We start from the raw sequence: 19,987 nt of genomic DNA on the forward strand, positions 1-19,987 counted from the left end.
ACTATTTGAAATTGTCCTTTTCTAAATGTAGTTTTACAGTCTTTATGTACACATATAAAATAATTATACAAAGCAATAAAGTACAGGTGTTTTTGTAAAGAGAATATTTGCTATGTGGCTTTTACAATGTCGGTCTCAGGTGGAGATTTGGGAATTAGTGCCTGAGATTTTAGACACAACTGTAAGGATGGCTCGGTACAAGTAGGAGGTTACCCATACAGTCCATACCGCAGAAGAATCATTTTGAAATAAATAGGGATGCACCGAATCCACTATTTTGGATTCAGCTGAACCCCCGAATCCTTAGCGAAAGATTCGGCCGAATCCTAATTTGCATATGCAAAGTAGGTGTGGGAAGGGGAAAACATGTTTTACTTCCTTGTTTTGTGACAAAAAGTCATGAGATTTTCCTCCCGCCCCTAATTTGCATATGCAAATTAGGGGTCGGCTGGGACAAATCCAAATCCTGCTGAAACATGCCGAACCCTGGACGAATCCCGAACCAATTACTTGATTTGGTGCATCCCTAGAAATAAATTTCTATTTAATTCAGAACAGAATAATTACCTGCTGGCTTTCTGGGATATGCAGCTGCATCACAATAATGTCCTGCAATAGAGAACTGTATGATGTAATGGCAGCTGATTGTGTTAGTGCTAACATTTTTTAGTTAATAATCAGTATTATATATTGATGATAGCTGTCTGCCAATGTGACTATAATTGTGTATTCTTAATACTGGAGCATATGTTCTGTCATGCAGACTATTACTAGCATCAGTACATTAATACATACAATAAGGACCATGTGTTATTCATCTGTATATTCTGTACTTTTTCAATCGAAATCAACTTGTTTACTTTACATAACTATACAGCCAAAATGTTTTTTATACTAATCTGTGTTTTTATATTGCATGCCATGTTTATATTTGGCACATACGCAGCGTTACAGAAGTAGACGTTTATTGGTTGCAAAAGGAAATGGCTTAAGCACTGAAAATGCTTGAATAAACACAAGTGTTTGACAGAGAATTGCCTTTGTTTAATACTTGTGCTGGGTGTGCTCTGATTTATTTTTAGTTGAGAATAATAGTGATAGCCAGCTGTTTGCAGCTAGTCTTATGATGACCTGATAAACCCATAGTGACAAGGTATTGCCTTCACGTGGCTGGAGAATAATGACAAACTGTGTGTCATTTGGAAACTCATGTTAATCATTCCATCAAACTGCCTTCCTAGCAGGCGCAGACCTGAGTGACTCAGGAAGCATCTGCTTATTAGCAAAGGATTCATGTGTCATTCCATGTTGTAAACTACTAGCACATACAGAACCGCTATTTCGAAATATTCTAATGCAACAAAATGATTTTCTGGTACAAAGGCAGCTTTAGACTTCTCCACGTGAATAATACTTGTCTTTTGTTTTTGGAAAATATGCCCAGGAGATGAGCAGAAACACAGCCGCATCTCAATCTATCTATCTCAGTCTAGAAGTCCCTAAGAATTGAAATGATTATATTCTTATAATCACCGTCATCTATAGCAGAAGTACACTTCATTGTAGACGTGTAAACATGTAAAAGAAATTCTTTACTAAGTAAAAATGTTTAATTACATGGCCTGACATGTTCCATCCTCTCCCAGCACAATTTATAAATTGTAAATTGTTTGCCTTCCACTCCTACCTCTTTCCAGCTTGTATATTTAAATTCTCTTTGGTTGTTGGGCGTCACTGACCTCAGCAGCCAAAAACACTATTACTCTGTGGAGCTACAATCTGGTTGTTATTGTTACTTTAAAATCTCTTTATTAAACATTTATTGTAAACAGCAAAAGGAACATGGATGTAAAGTACAATTTTTTGGTCTTGGGAAGGTTAGTTCAGAAAAGTATAACACAAAGAATAGAGCCCCACACCATATTTGTAAAGTTTTCTACTTATTACATTTGCAAACTGCAATACTGAAAGACCCTACACACTTCTTGCACAAGACTGTAAAGTTCTGTAAAGCATTAGAAATACTCAGTCTTAATACTCATATTTGGGAGATTGCCACTACTGGTTTGATGTCAGGTTTGACTTCTGCAGGAGCTCACGACTGGAGTGGGGGGCCCTGAGGTGACAGCCCAGTGGGCACCGGACACCCCAGTCTGACACTGTGGACACATTTCTCTTTAAATGTAGTAAACAGCCTGTGCAGAGAGTTTCTCAGCAGTGTTTTACCTAAACTGTGCATCACTGAGACACACAGAAAATAGTAAACCACACAGCTTCAATGGGTACAACAAAATAATAATAAAAAGTTAAAGTTGCAATTAGTGATATTTTCCATCAAGTACAGGATAATCACTTCAAAGAGAACCAGACATCATTATTCTCTGCTGCAGTGATGGGACAAAAGTCAGAAGTGCTCAAGGCAAGCTACACCCCCCTCCATGCGATTACGCATTGATGGGGTGGTGCAGCGCATGAGCGCCAATGCAAGTGGCAGTTCCGTCTGCAATAGTTATAAGTGGGGGGCTCAGCCAGCCCAAGAACTGCAGTTATAGAAAGCAGAGCTAGGGGTAGCAAAAGAGGTACACCCCTAGTGCCCTCTCCTTGTATCCTAGCACGTGCATCTTCTTCCCACCCCTAGTTCCGGTCATGCTTTACAGGACCAATCCGACGTCTGGTTCTCTGTGAAGATTTACCACTGCTATAGTGCCAACATTTTCATAAATATTTCGTTCTGGTGTTGGATTCAAAAGTGGTTTTTTTAAAAGTAGTCGAAAAATACTTCTGTCTGTTCCTTTCTGCACCGTTGTGTTGAGGCTTCTTCTACATTGTTCCATTAATCACAACCAGAGCTGCATTGAAAAAGAGGAACAGAAAGAGACTGCTTTCAATAGCAATTACATTTACACAAAATGTTACAATCACTAAATATGTTTAGTAATATGTATACTAGAAAATTGATTGGAATGATATTTTCTTTATTTAAGCACAATTGTTTCTAGGTCCGATTTGACCACCAAATCAGACTAATCCAATGATGCCAATGTTGATGCTTGATGCCAGTGTTATTAATAACATTGGTATCAAGTATCATTTACCAGCCAGGCCAGTGAAGTACTAGAAGGATCACCGGCACACAGGAGTTTAGTTAAGCAGGGCAAGCCCTTGCAATTTTATTAAATGCAGTGCATCTTTCAGTGAAGTACTAGCCAGGTGGCAACCATATGTAGGATACTAAGTCAACCAGAAGTAATTCCTGTTAGCATGAAGTGTGTCAGAATGGTTAGAATCTGCTTTAAAGGGGACATATATCTTGAGTTTTCACTTAGTTCTATATCATCAAGCTTTATTTTATTCAGTATATTTATTTATATAACGCTAGCAAGATACGCAGCACTTTACATTGTTTTATAACAAACAGGGGTCTTACAATAATTTAGCGAATAAAGGAATAAAACACAGGATCAGAGGTCTCTGCTAACAAGATCTATATATGATTATATATGTGTTAAGAAATTGAAGGCAGTATATTTTTGCAATACATCCATTTCAAATCCAAAATTCATCTCCAGCGCTGCTTAGTCTCTCACTTCCCCTCCAGAGCTCTCTAATTAGTATCACCTGGGGATGTTAGTGAGTGACAAGCAGAATAATTCCCCAATGTCTTCTCTGCTCCCAGCCTCATCAAAACTGTGTTTCTGCTCATGCAGCTTTATGGAGCTGCAGTTTTCCCTAAAATGTCGTATTATCAAGTATTAGGGCTAAACTCCATGGGCCACTTTGTAAGATGGTGTCGGATTGACAGAACATATCCTACAAGTTTGATGGAGTCGCATGGGCCAAATATAATGGGACTGATACAAAAATCTAATGGTTAAACTATATGGAAAATGTTCTATCTGAAATGACTATTGGAATGCTGCATGTTCATCTGATGAGCTAAAATCTAATGGTGTCTGACTGACTTTTTTTCTCATTGAAATACATTGAATGTCTCTTTTCCAGCATTTTTATTTCGAGGTATTCTACTGTGCATAACAGCCTCCCATGTAACATGCACCCTGCATTAAATGGACTGCGCCTACAGTATGCTGTGTCCCTGACTCCTCTTAAATAGCTAAAACACTGTTCAACCTTAGACTGAGCAAATTGTGCTTTAATAAAATCTTTGGGGGGGCACTTTCATCTCCTTGTGTACCGTTGTACTATTAAAATATTATTATTATTAAATACACTGTGAATATCAGATGTTGATGGATGAACAGAACACACCATCTGACTAAATCTAATCTTACTAAACATTACAAAATTTTGTGGTGTTGTGTGGTGTCTCACCCACGAAATCTGATCAAAATCTCCAGTGTAGTTTTGCCTTAGAGAGTCACTTGTGCCTTCTGCCATCCCCTGAGGTTCACCACCTTCTGATGGGTGCTTCTAGATAATAATAAGAATGGCTCAGTGTACTTGCACTCAGGTCAAAGCTGTATCTTTCAGTGCAGATAAACCGAGCTGGGGAAGGGAATGGATCAGCTTCTCTCAGCCTGCTGAAAACACATAGATTGAGAGCAGTGGAGCCAACGCTCGGTATACCCTCAGCCTAAAACAGCTAAATTGCCAGTTATAAAAATTACCCTCTGGCAAAGTGGTACTTGACACAAGGTCCTCATATTTTCTCATAGCAAAACATGCTTATGGCTTTTACACATGGCCATTTCTGCTGATGGATCTCTCCTTTCTTCCACAGCAAGGGAAAGCATGAAGAAATGCAGCCTGTTCTTTTAGACAGGGTTGTAACAAGCGCATTCTGGGCCTCCCTGGCAGAAAAGCTTTCGGAGGGCCCAGCACACACAGCCTCTCCCTCCCGCAACCCACCTCTGTTTGCAACCCCCTTCCCTGCAGCAAACTAGCACAGGCATGAGTGCGTCATTTAGAAGAAGAAAGAGAGCGGGGGATTCTAACATTCTAGAGGAAGCAGACCCTGTTGTCCGAATCCCCTTTTTTCTCTATAGTTACGCTGCTGCTTCCAGATTACATTGTACTCATTGAAGCGCAAGCAAGCACCAAATGCAGGTGGAACATATCAAGTTGAAATCCACTGCATGGAAATGCAGTCAGAAATGCACATGTGGAGGAGCCCTTAGATTGAGCAAATTGTGATTTAATCACAGCTGGATGCCACCTTCTTATGTGCTAATGTAGCTAAGTGGCCCTGTAGCTGTCAGATCAACTGAAAACCCTTGAAAGGAAGCAATTCTAATTCTGTGACAGCCAGTGGGCCACTTACACACATAAAGGATTATGCATTTGTATTATTATTTAGAACAGTGCTGGCCAACTGGTGGCCCAAGGGCCTGATTCGGGACCGCCCCTTGTGTGGCTCCCACATGAAAGTCTGCCTGCTGTGCCTGCTTACCTTGTGTACGCTTTAAAAAGTATCAGTACTGAGATTAAATTGCCCCTGCATTGTTTACACCTCAAATTCAGACTGAAAGTGTCCGCATTATTCACACCTCATACAAACTGCTGGAGGGGCACCAGCATTGTGTCATTGTAGTGATCCTGATAGGCTTCCCAGACTCCTGCTGTATTCTGTCTGCCCTATGCTCATTGTGTGCCATACACTGCCTTGTGTGTGTCATACTCTGCCTGCCCTACAGTGCCGTAACTAGGTGTTACTGGGCCCCACAGCAAATTCAATTTAGGGCCCTAAAATTTTGGCAAGTGGGCATGTACTATCATAATATATTAAGATTGCTCATTAATTAGGGCTTCAATGGACCCCCTACACTCCTGGGCCCCCTGCAACCAATAGGGTCTGCTTCCTCTGTAGTTACACCCCTGCTGTCCTATGCTCCCTGTGTGAGCCATACTCTGCCTGCCCTATGCTCCCTGTGTGTGCCAACCCTTGATTAAAAAACCTTAACTAAATTCAACCCTTAAAAAAACCCTACCCTATGTAGACCCCCCTCCGTTCTCTCCCCAGCCTAGTTTCCCTCCCCCGGGAAATATCCCTAACTTTTTACTTACCCCTCGGTGCAGATTCAGGGATTGCAGTTCACGGCAGCCATCTTCCGGGTCTTCATGTTTTCTTTGGCGCTTCTGCAATTTTCCTCTATTTCGGCGAATGCAACGCTTTGCCGGTCTCAGTCTCAGATTACTGAAGACCCGGAAATGGCTGCCGTGAACTGCAATTCCTGAATCTGCACCGAGGGGTAAGTAAAAGTTAGGGGCATTTCCCAGGGGGGGGTCTACTTAGGGTAGGGTTTTTTTTAGTTAAGGATTGAATTCTCCTTTAAGTAAATCCAACACTGGTGATAAAAATGGTAAGTGGTTGGCATCCGTACACAGACTGTGCTGTTATGTAACAGCTGGAGGGCCAACTTCTTACATGGAGGAAGATCATTTCCAGTCATTATCCAACAGCAAATATCAGGTAGCAGTCCTCCAGCTCATACAGAACAACACCTGTCTGAACCCTTGACTGGGGGTAGTATTTGTTCAGGAACCGCTGGAGAGCTTCCTTCTAATACGTGCTTTAAGATGGCCATAGATGCAAAGATCCGATTGTACGAATCATCGTACGATCGGACTTTCCCATCTCCCGACCTGCCACTAACCATTCAGATCAAATAAAGTAGTTAAAGAACAGATCAGCCGATGTTCTGCCCCTGACAGCAATCGTACGAAAGTTATGTCTGACCAAAACTGGTGACAGTCTCCCTCTGAAAATCGTACGTTTGGCAATACATACAGAGATATTATAGGCAGCCGACAGAAATCTTTTAACCTGACCGATCTCCGCCGGACGAAAAATGTCGGGACTCTCCACACATGGTCCGAAAATCGCACGAATCCTCAATTCGTACGATCTTATCTTTGCGTCTATGGTCAGCTTTAGGATAATGGCAAGAAAGCACATTCCTCCACATATAGTAGAACTATAACTGCTTCTATCCAAAGCTAAAGGCAGTTGTTCTGTGTAACAGTCTGCTCATTCTAATGTTGAAGGGAATTGTGACTATTTGACAGCAGGAGGGCTACCACATACTTTCAGAGCTACTGGGAATGAGATCTAACCGACGATAAAGAAACACAATGAACTTTGGAAATTTGTTTGAAAGCTGCAGTTCCACTAATCACTATGAATAGGAATTCAGTCTGTTGGGGCTGGAGGCAGAGAAACTTGGGGTGGGGCTTGGGTGGTACTTTGGCTGCTATTGCACAGTTCTGCTTGTCACTCACACTTATGACTGCTTCCTGTGGAAGAATGAAAGGACATGCCCAGCCCTCATTTCAGCTTAGACACGGAGCAGTGAGGATTTCTCAGCAGTGCAGATGTGATTACAGTTTTGAAGAGGTACAACAAGATTTATGGCATTTATTTTCTGGGCCACTATGCATTTAAAGGACCGGGGCATATAATTCTATGAGATGAGGATGACACAATATGTCCCTTTTAAGGGAAGGACTGCTGGATCAGATTGCTTGGGGAAAGTGGCACACAGGGATGACAGCTCTGAGACTCCTTGGTCAGAAAATGTCCATCAAACAAGACAAAACTCTCAGCCCCTTCATCTTCCAATTAAACAGCAATGGACTTGTGATACAGGTGTTACGGAGCTTAAACTGACTGTTACTCCTCCAACACCAGACACTACACCTGATTCGGAACAGAGAGGCTTTTCCACCAATGATCAGTCTCTTCACAGAAAAAGTGCCCCGCTTGGTTCCTCCCTCCAGAAAGAAATGTATTGTGCAGAGACCTCAGATTCTCCTAACTATCCAATTCCTAGACTTATAATAACACAGGACTGTAGCTCCAACAGCTGCCTTACCTTCACTTCTCCGCCACTGCCTGAGACCACCAGTGTTCTGGACATACCCCCCTCTAGGGAAGCAGAATCTCCATGTTCTGATAGTGGCTGTGGTGGATCCCCAGTACCCTCTCTTTTTATACGTAAACTCTCCAGTTCCTCTGGCCTTTCATCTGCTTCATCCTTTGAAGAGTCCGAAGATGACTTTGGTGGCAGTGACATGGAACCCAATGGATTGCATTACCTCCTTTGTAGTCCAGAAGACCAGGGAGTTTCAGTGAGTGTATAATAGTATTGCACATATAAACTATAAAGTTGTTTTACTGTCATTAAGGGTTGCATTTTTAAATTTAAGCTCTGAGGGACACCATGTGCTTTGTAAATGGTTTGTGACATAATATTTTCAACATTTGAGTACTGTATTGTGGATGGGGTACAGAGGTGGCAGTTTGATTTGTAGTTTTAAAGGGGAAAAATAGGTAACATTCTATTTACTTTCCACTAAATCAGTCTTGAAGTATAAGTGTAGAATCTGTAATTTGCAAAGAACATGTCACCTGCATTTAAGGTGTGGGGGTGCCATATTGCTTAGCAGCTATTTGCCATAGAATTAAACAAAGCAATATGAAGAATGCAATACTGCTGTTTACTAGAAATATATGGTGAATTCATCACTGGATACTGTGGCTCTATATCCTGTGGATTCATGTAAATAGAAATGCTCTCTGCGTGGAATTAGTGTAAATAATTGGTACATACATCCCAGTCTTGAGCAATAATGAATTGACATATACATTACATTGAAATAAGGGGCAGTGTTATAAGTGCATTGGTTATAGAAAAGTGCCATAGGGGTTTCTTGCATTGTAAGCACATACAGTAAAACACAAGAATAAATAAGTACAACAAAAAATGTAATGTCTCACTGTAGTATTCACCCAAAGCCCTTATGTGTCCTATGCTTCATAATTTTTTTTTTTGTTTTTTAAGTTTGCCTTGCACAGACAGTTGCCTGTTGGCCAAAGGAGCTCAGTCTATCTAGAAGTGCAGTCTGGTTCATCGCTTTGTGGCCTAAAGCAAATAATGTAATGTGTTCGGATCACCAGTACGTTTCAAGTGATTGTTTTCAGTGGTACCGCACTACATGTACCATTGAAACAATGTAGCAGCAGCCAACTCCAGCCAAGCCTCTGATTCCCATGATACCTTGCATGTTTACTGATCAACAGATCTGTGATGTAGGAAAATCACAAAAGCATGTGAGGCATTGTGGAACTGGAGTACTGCTACATTGTTTCAGTGGGACATGTAGTAAACACAAGCAGTGGAGAGAATAGCTATGGACAGACAGATACTGCTTTCATTAGTTAATTTATTTGCAAATATTATTCACAACAACTGACATTTTTAATGACGCAATATTGCAAAATTGCTTAGAATAACATTCGTCATTAGGCCAGATTTAAAAAAAAATTTTGGTTGAAGTTCCCCTTTAAATGGGTTGATACCCTTCCAATGCTTTTTTCAGTTCAGTAGGTTTCAGAGAGTTTACCATAAATGAAGATTTTTTTCCAATTACTTTCCATTTTTTTTATATTATACTGTTTTTCTAAAAGTTGAATGTTCCTGTCTCTGGTGTTTAAGTCTGGCAACTCAGTAATTTAGGTGCAGACTCTAAACTGTTACAATTTGCTACATTTAGTTGATACATTTCTCAGCAGCATCTTTGGAGTATTAACAACTATTGTATCAATTCTAACAGCTGCCTGTAATGAAACCCAGGGATTCTGTTCAGCAAGCAACTAAATATATCAATTTAAAACAGTTTACAGAGTTGGCACCCCCCCCCGAGCTGCTTTAGAAGGTGAAAAATGAAACTTTACAGTTCGATATTAAAAAATCAGTCACAAATAGAAAATAGAAAGTAATCGGAAAAAGTCTATATTTCTGGCGAACTATGAAACCAACTGAAAAAAAGTGTTGGAAGGTGAACCACCCCTTTAAGGATTTAATGTGCTAAATGTAATCTTATCAGATTGCTCATATATTTTCATTGTCATATTCTCAATGTGTGGTTTGAGGCACTAGACATCGGTGTATTTCTTAGTGTTTTCAACACATCATTTCAGAGGGGGGTTTAAAGCTGTCATATATAAAATCCTGTTTATCAATCCACTTTGCCGAATTTGACATCGCAGATAGTTGTGAGAATACCATCCTGTCAACTGATCACCTCATAAGGCCCCCATACACGGCCCAATAAAAGCTGCCGACAGACCAAGTCGGCATCTTATTGGTCCCTGTGTAGAGCCCCCTGACGGGTTTTCCCGATCAATATCAGGCCAAAAATCCCATCGTATCGTGGCCGCATCTTTTCGTTGATGCGGTCCTGTGATCGGTCGCCATTCTGATCCGATCGTTGGCCCCCAGGCCCATGATTGGATCAGCCCGATATCACCCACTTTAAAGTGGCCATATCGGGTAGACATCTGCTTGTTTGGCGGCATCGCTTGGCCAACTTTACACTTGTTTTTTCAACACAGACATTCTAACTTGTATCATGTTAATGTATTCTGTGCCTTAAATATCTTTCTTGCTCCATTTTTAATAATTGTAAAGGAGAAAGAAACTTCAATTCACTGTGGGGTGTCAGTATGTTATGCTACCCCCCCCATAACAATAACAATTTCCTGCAGAGAGGACTGCTGCAATCTTGCAGGTATACCCTTGTCTGCATTCAGACTTGGCACTTATGCAGTTCAGAACTTTTCTGATGATTTCTTTCCTGTGTATGTGCCAAGGCTGAACTTCCACAGGGGACACCTAGGATACTGGGACCAGATGGCGTGGTCCTCTCTGCAGAAAATTATCGTGGGCTGGTGTGTTTTTTAAGAAAGAAAACTGGTTTGGAAAATTACCCTGGGCTAGTTTTTTTAAGAAGGAGTGGCATTGGGTATACTGTTGGGTGGTAGTAGGCCCTGAAATGCCCCTGTTGGTAAAATAAGCCCTTTGAATGGTATTCTGTGTGTTTGATTTTCTGTACACCATTTTAATAGGGAGTGTGGGTCATGAAGTGTTTTAATTCCATCTCTATAGATACAGAAATCATTGGAGGGATTCTGTTGTATCTGTGGATAGGAGATGTTGGGTGTTTGTATAATTGTGAAATAGTTTCCAAGCTCCTAAATATATCATCTCTACCTTACTTCTCATTCCGTATTTTGAGTATTACCTGGAAAACCTGTTCTAAACCGTGAGGGCGAGGAAGTGAGCAAAACTTTTAGTCATAATTAGGAGTGGCTAAGCCTCTGGAAATCCCACACTTGTTTGCCCTACTCTGTTTCAGAGTTAATAGGGCTTCTTTTCACTTCTTGTGAAATCACCAACGAGCTACCAAACTGCATTTTGACATTTCTCTTTGTTTTCTTATCTCTGAATTTTCAATCTGATCTAACATGTTGTCACAAGCTTTTCCCCCTCCACACAACCCATGTTTTTCCCAAAACAAAACCTCTGTATGGCAGCATAATTTCTCTGGGAATGTATAGTCGCAGACAGGTCCGGACTGAGAATTAAAATAGGCCCTGGCATTTCAGGTACACAGAGGCCCAATCAGCCCACACAGAGGCCCAAACAGCCCCCACCAGCCCACTAAATATGGACTTTCTATGGCACCTTATAGCAGCCCCTCTGGCATTTGCCAGAACCCACATATTGCCAGTCCGGGCCTGGTCGCAGATACACTATGTATGCATGGGTTGTAATAGCTGATCTATACTTGGGAGATGATTTCAGGTGTTGTTGAGCATGTGTGACATAAGCCTTGTATGCAATGTTAGGCAACTTATGGCCTTTCACACGTTGCTGATCTGCACCTCCCTGTACCACTTGAGAACTTTGGTCATGCGGTGTCTACACCACCAGGAAACCTGGATTCCCCCCCATCTCCTTGTATTGCAGCTGGCTTTCTAGGTACCTGTCATCCATATATGCCATCTTATCCCCCACACCTCTGCAGTATGGATAGTGACTGCTTGTTGTAAAAATTTGTTTGAGATTTGTTTTGGGTCCAGTCCTGAAGGGGGGGGGTAGTCTGATCCAAAGTCTCTTTGGGTTTGTAGTTGGAAGTCGGTAGGCTGTATTTTAAATTTTGAGCAACACCAATGTCTCATAGAACAAAAGCGAGATGTGAGTCACTTTTATTGTTGTTTGAAGACTGTCTGTCATTTCCTGCCTGAACACTCAGAGTTTCTGCTTTGGATCATATTTATTATGCTTTGAGATGGCACACGTTTTACAGCTTCAGCCAAACCAGCTTTGCAGGCTAATTCTAAGGGGAGTGGCGTAGACCTTATATGTTTTCTAACTGAACTTTTTTTTCCACCTTCTAATTATAAGCTTGAGACTGACACCTTCACCTCTGCCTGTCTCTCTTTCTGCTGTTTAACCGGGTAATTACAGGATTTTTGTTTGTCATACAGTTGGGGCACTTTTATTAACATTGCACCGTGCTAGCTTTTAAGATAAAGAGATTAAAGTTCGGTTTGTGTTTGTTCAGATAGGAAAATGCATATTAGAATAAGCATGTGGCAAAATCATTCTGATTATGCTTTATTATGCTAGGATTGGGCCTTCCTAATGGAGGCTCATAGATCACCCTCTATGGGATTTGTATGATTCTCTGTAAACTTCTTTGTGTTCTAGTATCATCAACATACTATTCAGTCCCCAAACATTTGGTTACATTTAATTACATTTAATACATTGAAGCATTACACTGCACTATTATAGGGGATGCTAGAGAAGGAAACTGCTGTTACAGAGGGATTCCCTATATCCATGGGTACTGGTAATATGGGCTGATGATGCTTCCCACTTGGATACTTTACCTGTAAATTAAACAGTAGATAATCTGCTTTTTGATTCCTGTATTGTATTGCATTGATTTATTACTTTACTTGTGAAAAGCAGCAGCAATGAAACCAGCCATTTTATTTTTGGTGCTTCCAGCTCTTAAATCCTGGTCTTTTCCAGCTGGTCTTGGAAAGAGAACTGCATCCCCAAAAATATATTTGATAATATCTCAGTTATGCCAAATTATGTTGAACTATGATCATGTACTGTCCCTTCATATTTGCATTAGTCTTGTACAGTGTCCCTGTTTTTAGATGCAGAAGTTTAAATGTACACTTTATATTTTAATGAAAGCTTGAGCTTATTTTTTATTTTGTCTTATGCCCCTATAGGTAGTAGGAATCCAATACAAACCACACATATGTGTTTGAAAGGTGTATTTATTTCCTGTTAAGAAATTCCCCTGAATAATATACCGCTTCTAGAGTTTCTTTCTTTGTAGTGAATGTTAAAAAGTTACTTTTTAATATTTAAAGGGGATCTCCACCCAAAAACTTTTTTTTGTTGTTGGTGAAATGAAAGGGAATGTAATTCCAAGCAACTTTCTATATACATTAATGGCATATGTTTGCAAATGGAACTGCAACTGGAAGTAGTAATTCTTTATCCATTTTTGCTCACTGGGTCTGAACATGTAGCAGAGACCTCCCAGGTCTTTGCGTGAGAACAATGGCAGTCAAACAACCCTTTCCAACTGTCACTGCTACAAATGTTATTTTATGACAATTGCCTTGGCCAGTAAACATGGAATGGTCATAGGTAGACATCTGTGCAAAAGCACTTTAACAATTAGCCTAATGAGTTTGCTTTTGCTACATTGTTTCGAGGGTCACAACCATTGGGGCAGATAATATAGACAACTAGACAGATAAAACTGTAATTTCTACTTCACACTATAACTTGGGAAGTTGCTCAGCATCGAGGAATTCAGCTAAGTCTGAGACAGAGACAGGTAAGTAAAGGTGGCCATAGACACACAGATCCAATCGTACGAATCGAGGATTCGTACGATTTTCGGATCGTGTGTGGCGTGTGCCGACATCTTTCGTCTGGTGGAGATCGGTCGTTTGGTCGATCGGTCGTTTGGTCGATCGGTCAGGTTTGATTTTGACCCGACCGATCCCGCCGGAGCTCATGGCACATCGTAATCTGATCGTTCGGCCATACGATATAGCCAAGCCTGTTAATGGCATATCGGGGAAAGATCCGCTCGTTTGGCAACATCGCCAAACGAGCGGATCTATGCATCTATGGCCACCTTAACTGGTGAGCTGCAGGAAGACAGGGGCATCTCCATTAAAAAAAGATTAGCAGGCCTAGGGCTTATATAGGCCTAGTGATACATTCCTGTTAAAACTGGAAGACATCACTATTCCTTTTATATAAATAATAACATTTACTTTAATGTGCATAGAATATGTCCTTGTCTCTTGCTCCAAAGGCCCTCATAGACAGACAATAAAAATTAGTTGCAATCGGTTGTCTTACATAGTGAAGTATTTGGTTAGTTCTGGGATTAGGTTAATCATACATTAATTCCAATATTTATCACATCTACAACTCCCCATTTGGTGCTATGATACAAACAGTGTACCAGAAGAAGGGTGCCATCTTTGGGATACTGACCCATATGTGCATATGCATTTTGAGCGCACAAAGTATATGTGCCAACCACAGGGCCATTGATGCAGGCAGAATTGTGCACCTGTGCCAGACACATGAATAGAAATTTGGCTATGCCCATTTTTGGGCACACCTAAATACCACATCCATTTTATAAAATTTGGCAAGTTATGGAAAGTTTGAACACGTTTCTGGGTACTTGTTTTATGGTGTTATTACAGTTTGGCTAATGAAGGTGAAATTCCCCTTTAAGCTGTGAGAGACCTGCGTATCTTAAATAGTTACAATTGTATCTTTGCTTATCTTAGTTACAATTGTATCTAAGTGCAGCTGCTGAGTCTTCTGGGCTTTCTGGCAAAAAGCCTAATTTAATCAAGTTTCCAGAAACGTGGTACCTTTTGCTGGCATTCAGTGAAGTAGATCAAAGACAAACTCAGGATATTTAAATAAAAATATGGGACTGCGGGCTATACTGTGAAAATCAGGATTGTCCCGCGAAAAATGGAACAGTTGGGTGGTATGCACATGTGAATGATGCATGTGGGTCCAAAAGCGTTTGATGCAGGCGGAGTATTTTGCCAACAAAGCTCAATATATCTGTTCCGCATGATGATGAATCTAATCATATCGTTATACAAATATGGGATCCATTATCCGGAAACCAATTTTCCAGAAAGCGCCGAATAATGGGAAGGCTGTCTCCCATAAACTTCAAACTCTGTAACAATAAAACAGTAGCTTGTAATGGATCCAATCTAAAATACAATGTAATCCTTATTGGAGGCAAAACAACCCTATTGGGTTTATTTAGTATTTACATGTTTTTGTAGTAGACTTAGGGTATAGAGATCCAAATTATGGATCCCTTATCCAAAAAACCCCAGGTCCTGAGCATTCTGGATAACCGGTCCCACACATGTATAGGTATAAGTCCCTTGTTCATGCTGAGCTCAAAGTGCATATGTTTTGCGTTATTATGGATAGACCGATATTAAAAAAGGTGTCTGGAATGGTGTGGGAGTGCTGCCTTTGTGAAACAGAGGAATGTGAATGGGGGGAGAGCTTGTACTGCAAAACTCTAGTCCAGATGCACATTAGTTGTCTTCATTTACATTTGCCCTGGTTTTAGAAGTTGTAGCTGTCACTGTGCAAGTACAATTCTGTGGCCACAATATCAGGCTCTGAGCTACACTTGAGGCTTTTGTGGGCAGATTGTTGCAGAGCTGAGAGGATTTGATATTTCTGTTGAAGTGATTGTACCATCCCTGGAAGGCACAGGCCTGAATGTTTTGCATAAAAACACAAGAAGATCCGTGTGTTTTACATACTTGTATTTGCTTTGTCTTTCTTTGTGTGTACGTAAAGTATTAAGTTTAATTTAAATTTGGTTTCAGTATTTGCCTGGTAAACATTTATTTTGCATTCCAGTCGAATACTTTGTCCTGATTATTTGCATTTTTAATGTGTATACGGATGGGAAAACACTCGGCCAATGGCACACGCAGCGCTTTGTAGCCAGACTATTACACCCAGAGTAAAAGCCTGTGACTGCTGCCTCAAATTTCATTGACTTGAATGCGAAGCACGCTGAAGTGCTGATTTTTAGTCAGGAAAAACCTGCACCCTTTGCTTTAGCATGTTTTCAATTTGAGTCAATGGGAGTTGCAGGAGGTGTTCATGGGTGCTTATCATGCAGCTGAAATACTCTGATTAAAATGCTCTGTATGTACCATTGCCCAATCGCTAGTACAGGTATAGGATCCTTTATCTGAAAAAACATTATCCAGAAAGCTCAGAATTACAGGAAGGCCATCTCTCATAGACCCCATTTTAATCAAATCATTTCCTTCATCTCTGTAATAATAAATTAGTGCCTTGTACTTGATCCAAACTAAGATAATCATGAATCATTACTGGAGGCAAAACAACCTATTGAGTTTATTTAATATTTAAATGATTTTTTAACTAGATTTAAGGTATGGAAAGACCCCTTAGCTGCAAAACCCTAGGTCCTGAGCATTCTGGTCCGATACCTGTAATTCAAAAATGATTACCAATAATCCAAAAAAATATGCAGCTTTTATCTAAAGTAAAGGCGCCCAAACACAGGCTAATAAAAGCTGCTGACCAGACCAAGTTCGAAGCTTACTGACCTGTGTATTGGGTCCTTTGGAGGGCTTACCTGACCAATATCTGCCCTTAATTGTCCAGATATTAAAAATGGAGGCAAGGACTGTATCAACGTGTTGATGTGGTTCTTGTCCGACAGGTATGCACAAGTCCACTGCATGAGTGGTTAAAATGGACAGACACTGATGACCTTGCTAAACAAGCAGATCTTCCCGAGTACGGCCAGTTAATTTTGTCATTATGTAATTTACATCATTGTTTCTATTTACTGTAATGCAGTCAAGCATTTTTATGTCTTTCACAGTATCCACAAGTATCACCAAGAAGCCAGTGAAGTAAATGCCAGTGAGCCATTCATATAAATGATAATTGTTTCTGCTTTGATTGTCGAATGATCCTAAGAACATGTATAGAATGCCTGACATAAAGCAAGATGGGACTTTTCTTTTTTGGAAATTGAATAATCACATGAAAACCAGATAATGGTTTCCTCCTTGCAACCAATTTTTTTTCCCTAAAAACTACACCGTCTTGTTTTAAGGAAAACGTAAACTCCTTTCCAATGGCTATTGAAGAACAATGGCAATCCGCATTGGCTAGAGGGATGGTGCAACCTTTAGTCCTGAAACAGCAGGAATGCTGACTGCTGCTTATTCATAGTTATTACTCCTGTATTAGACATGCCTACAGGGGATCATAAGAGTAATGGAATTAATAGATACACAAGAAGAGCATTTTGGTTGAAGAGGGGGAAACTGATCTGTAATTGGAAATGTGATCAGAATACCGCTCTGACTGTACTTTAAAACCCAGTAGGTAAGCTTCAGCCTCTAGGGAATTCCAGAAGCACACCAATTTTCTATTTATGTCTGTGGGATTTTTTGAAGTGTAATTTTCAAATGTTGAACACTAACTTTCACCCATTGTAAATATGCTTCTAAAAATTCCAGTTTTTCTGTGGCCAACTAATCTCACATATTGATGTGCCCCTGAGTATTTCAATAAGTTTGAAATATAATCAGCAGGGGCACTTTAAGATGGGTTCTTAATGTATGGATTGCCACAACCATCTCTTTAAAGGGGTTGTTCACCTTTAAGTTAACTTTTAACTTGTTTAGTTATTGCTACTTTGTATTACTCATATTTCTGTCCAAGTCCTCTCCTATTCATATTGTAGCCTCTCATTCAAATCAATGCATGGTTGCTAGGGTAATTTAGACCCTAGCAACCAGATTGCTGAAATTGCAAACCGGAGAACCACAAGTAATAAAAAATTAAAACCAATTGAAAATTGTATCAGAATGTCACTCTCTACATCATACTAATAGTTAATTTAAAAGTGAACAACCCCTTCAAATAACAATGGCATTTCTTCTTATAGTTTTAAAAGGAGTTTAATTGCAGGAAATGGTAAAAAGAGGTGCATCATTTTTAAACCTACTCTCCGGTCATAAAAATTACAGGTTTCAGGTAATGGCACATTGGGGTATTTACAGAAGTTTAAGTATCCCAAAAGCAGGAGATAGTTGTCTGAAAAACATGTGAGTCTGCTTTACAGGCAATTATTGCTGGACAAGTATGTGAAGTATGTTCTTGCAGCCACGCCAAACGATGGGAACCATTTTAGGTGCCGTGTTTTTGGGATACATAAAAATGTGGCATTTGGATTTCCCCTTATAGTGACTTGTAAGAATTTTCTGCTTGGGACCTCTGTTTTTAGTAAATAATTTTGATGAGCTCTTGCCTCCATAGTCTCATTCAGCTTAAGCTATGCAGGAGGGGCTTTAGGAAACAGAATTTAGGGGAATGTCTTGAATCTGAATCTGGGCTTGTTTGTCTGATCACTTTCAGAGGTGTTGCAGACATTGGCTATGCTCCACTGCAAAGACCCAATGAGTGGCAAAATAGTGGCCTCCATAAATGATTTCTGATCAAGGTTTTACAAATGCATTAGTAAGGCTAGATAATCCATTCCCACATCGGGCCATGGATGAGGTTTTCTTCCATTCCCATTCTAAACAGGGGTCTCCTGTGTAATTTGCATTTCCCAAAGATCGTGATTGGGACTCGGTGGTAAGAAGAGAATTTAGAAAGCTGTTGTGGATTGGAGGGGTGCAGCTCCAGCCCTCCAGTGAGCCTTCGAAGGGAGCTCTTTGCACAAAACTGCTAAATGTTTTGAGCAAGTTTTAGGACATCTCTCATTGACTAATGATGTTACTGGTGCATGTACAACGTCATTTGACTTACTGCCATATCTGCCTCATTATGTCCTTTGTGAGGCCACTGGATTACAGGATCAAGTCCTCTTTTGACCCGTTGCACACGTGTGCAGCCAAATTGGCCTGTCATCTTATATTCAAGAGCAGCAAGGTAGCTGCTATTTATAGCTGGCTGCAGATGGAGTTTATTGTTTTCTATAACAGCAGGCCGGACTGTGCCAGCGGGACACTGGGGAAAAAACCTGGTGGACCCCACCGACCCAGACCTGCTTAGCTCTGGAATCCTGGGTGCTGCACCTTTACCTGCCCTTCGGCCTGAGCGTGGGCCCAAGTTAAAATAAGGTATGCAGAGGTGGGTTGTTGGTTTAGGGTCCCAGGGGTGGAGGGGGGGTTGCAGCTGGGGTGGGGGTGTGTGGGCCCCCATAGTCTGACGCAGAGTTACGGCTACTAGTATTTCTGACATAAGCTGTAGGACAGTGTATGATCTTGTTTTCTTATCCTGTCTTATGTCACTCTACTTACATGCACAGTGTGCAGCTACACTAAGTGAATTTCAGACCAAAAATGCATACTTTTGCTGTTTTCTACCTAAAATCCACTCAGTGTAGCTGTGGAGTTATACAGAGGAGCGGATCAGAGTAGGTGGGAGCGGGTCAGAATGGATCCATGTACAAAAGCAGGCTAAGAAATGTGGATCATCAGCTCCTTTTACCACTGCATTTAAGATGGTCATTCATGCTCCGATTCATTTCTTTGGCAGTGTTGCCAATGGAGTGAATATTGTCTGATCTGGCAAATAAACTGGTGGGCCCCATGGTCAGTAATTAGATCACTTTACTGTGCAGATTTGTTGGCCAACCTTTACAATATTGCCCCATGCATGGCCAGTTTTCATTCTTTTATCAGACTCCCTGAGTACTGACATCCATGAAAAATTAGTAATATCTTATAGTTTTGTTCATATGCGTGCATACATCTGGCCTGTCACAATCATAAATTACAGTGGTGTTTATTTTTCACTCTCTATAGGTCTAATGTCAAATGAATGAAAATAAAAGGAATTCTTCTGTCCTGTGTCAGAAATTCCTCCCGCACTGAACAAACAGGGTGTGTAACTGCTTCTTTTGGAGAGGTGTGGCTGCGAAATAGACATTAATATACTTTAGAAGCTGCTGAAAAACATAGCAGTTTGGACTTGCTTATGTGGCTTTACAGAATACATGTATTTTCTATTTTTCTTCACCAGTTCTTACTCTTCTTTCTGTCATTGGCATACTTGGGCCCAATTGG

The 19,987-nt window shown here is 40.6% G+C and overlaps 1 protein-coding gene across 1 annotated transcript in view; it reads left to right on the forward strand.

Annotated features, from left to right (window-relative positions):
• The first annotated feature begins 7,349 nt into the window (after positions 1–7,349).
• The window catches only part of itpkc.L (inositol-trisphosphate 3-kinase C L homeolog), a 29,690-nt gene continuing 17,052 nt past the window's right edge, over positions 7,350–19,987 (forward strand). Inside the window, 1 exon segment of the mRNA NM_001094688.1 lies at positions 7,350–8,088. Coding sequence (NP_001088157.1) covers positions 7,435–8,088 — 654 coding nt within the window. The 5' untranslated portion in view covers positions 7,350–7,434.

Source organism: Xenopus laevis, chromosome 8L, assembly GCF_017654675.1.
Source record: "Xenopus laevis strain J_2021 chromosome 8L, Xenopus_laevis_v10.1, whole genome shotgun sequence".
NCBI classification, from domain to species: domain Eukaryota; kingdom Metazoa; phylum Chordata; class Amphibia; order Anura; family Pipidae; genus Xenopus; species Xenopus laevis.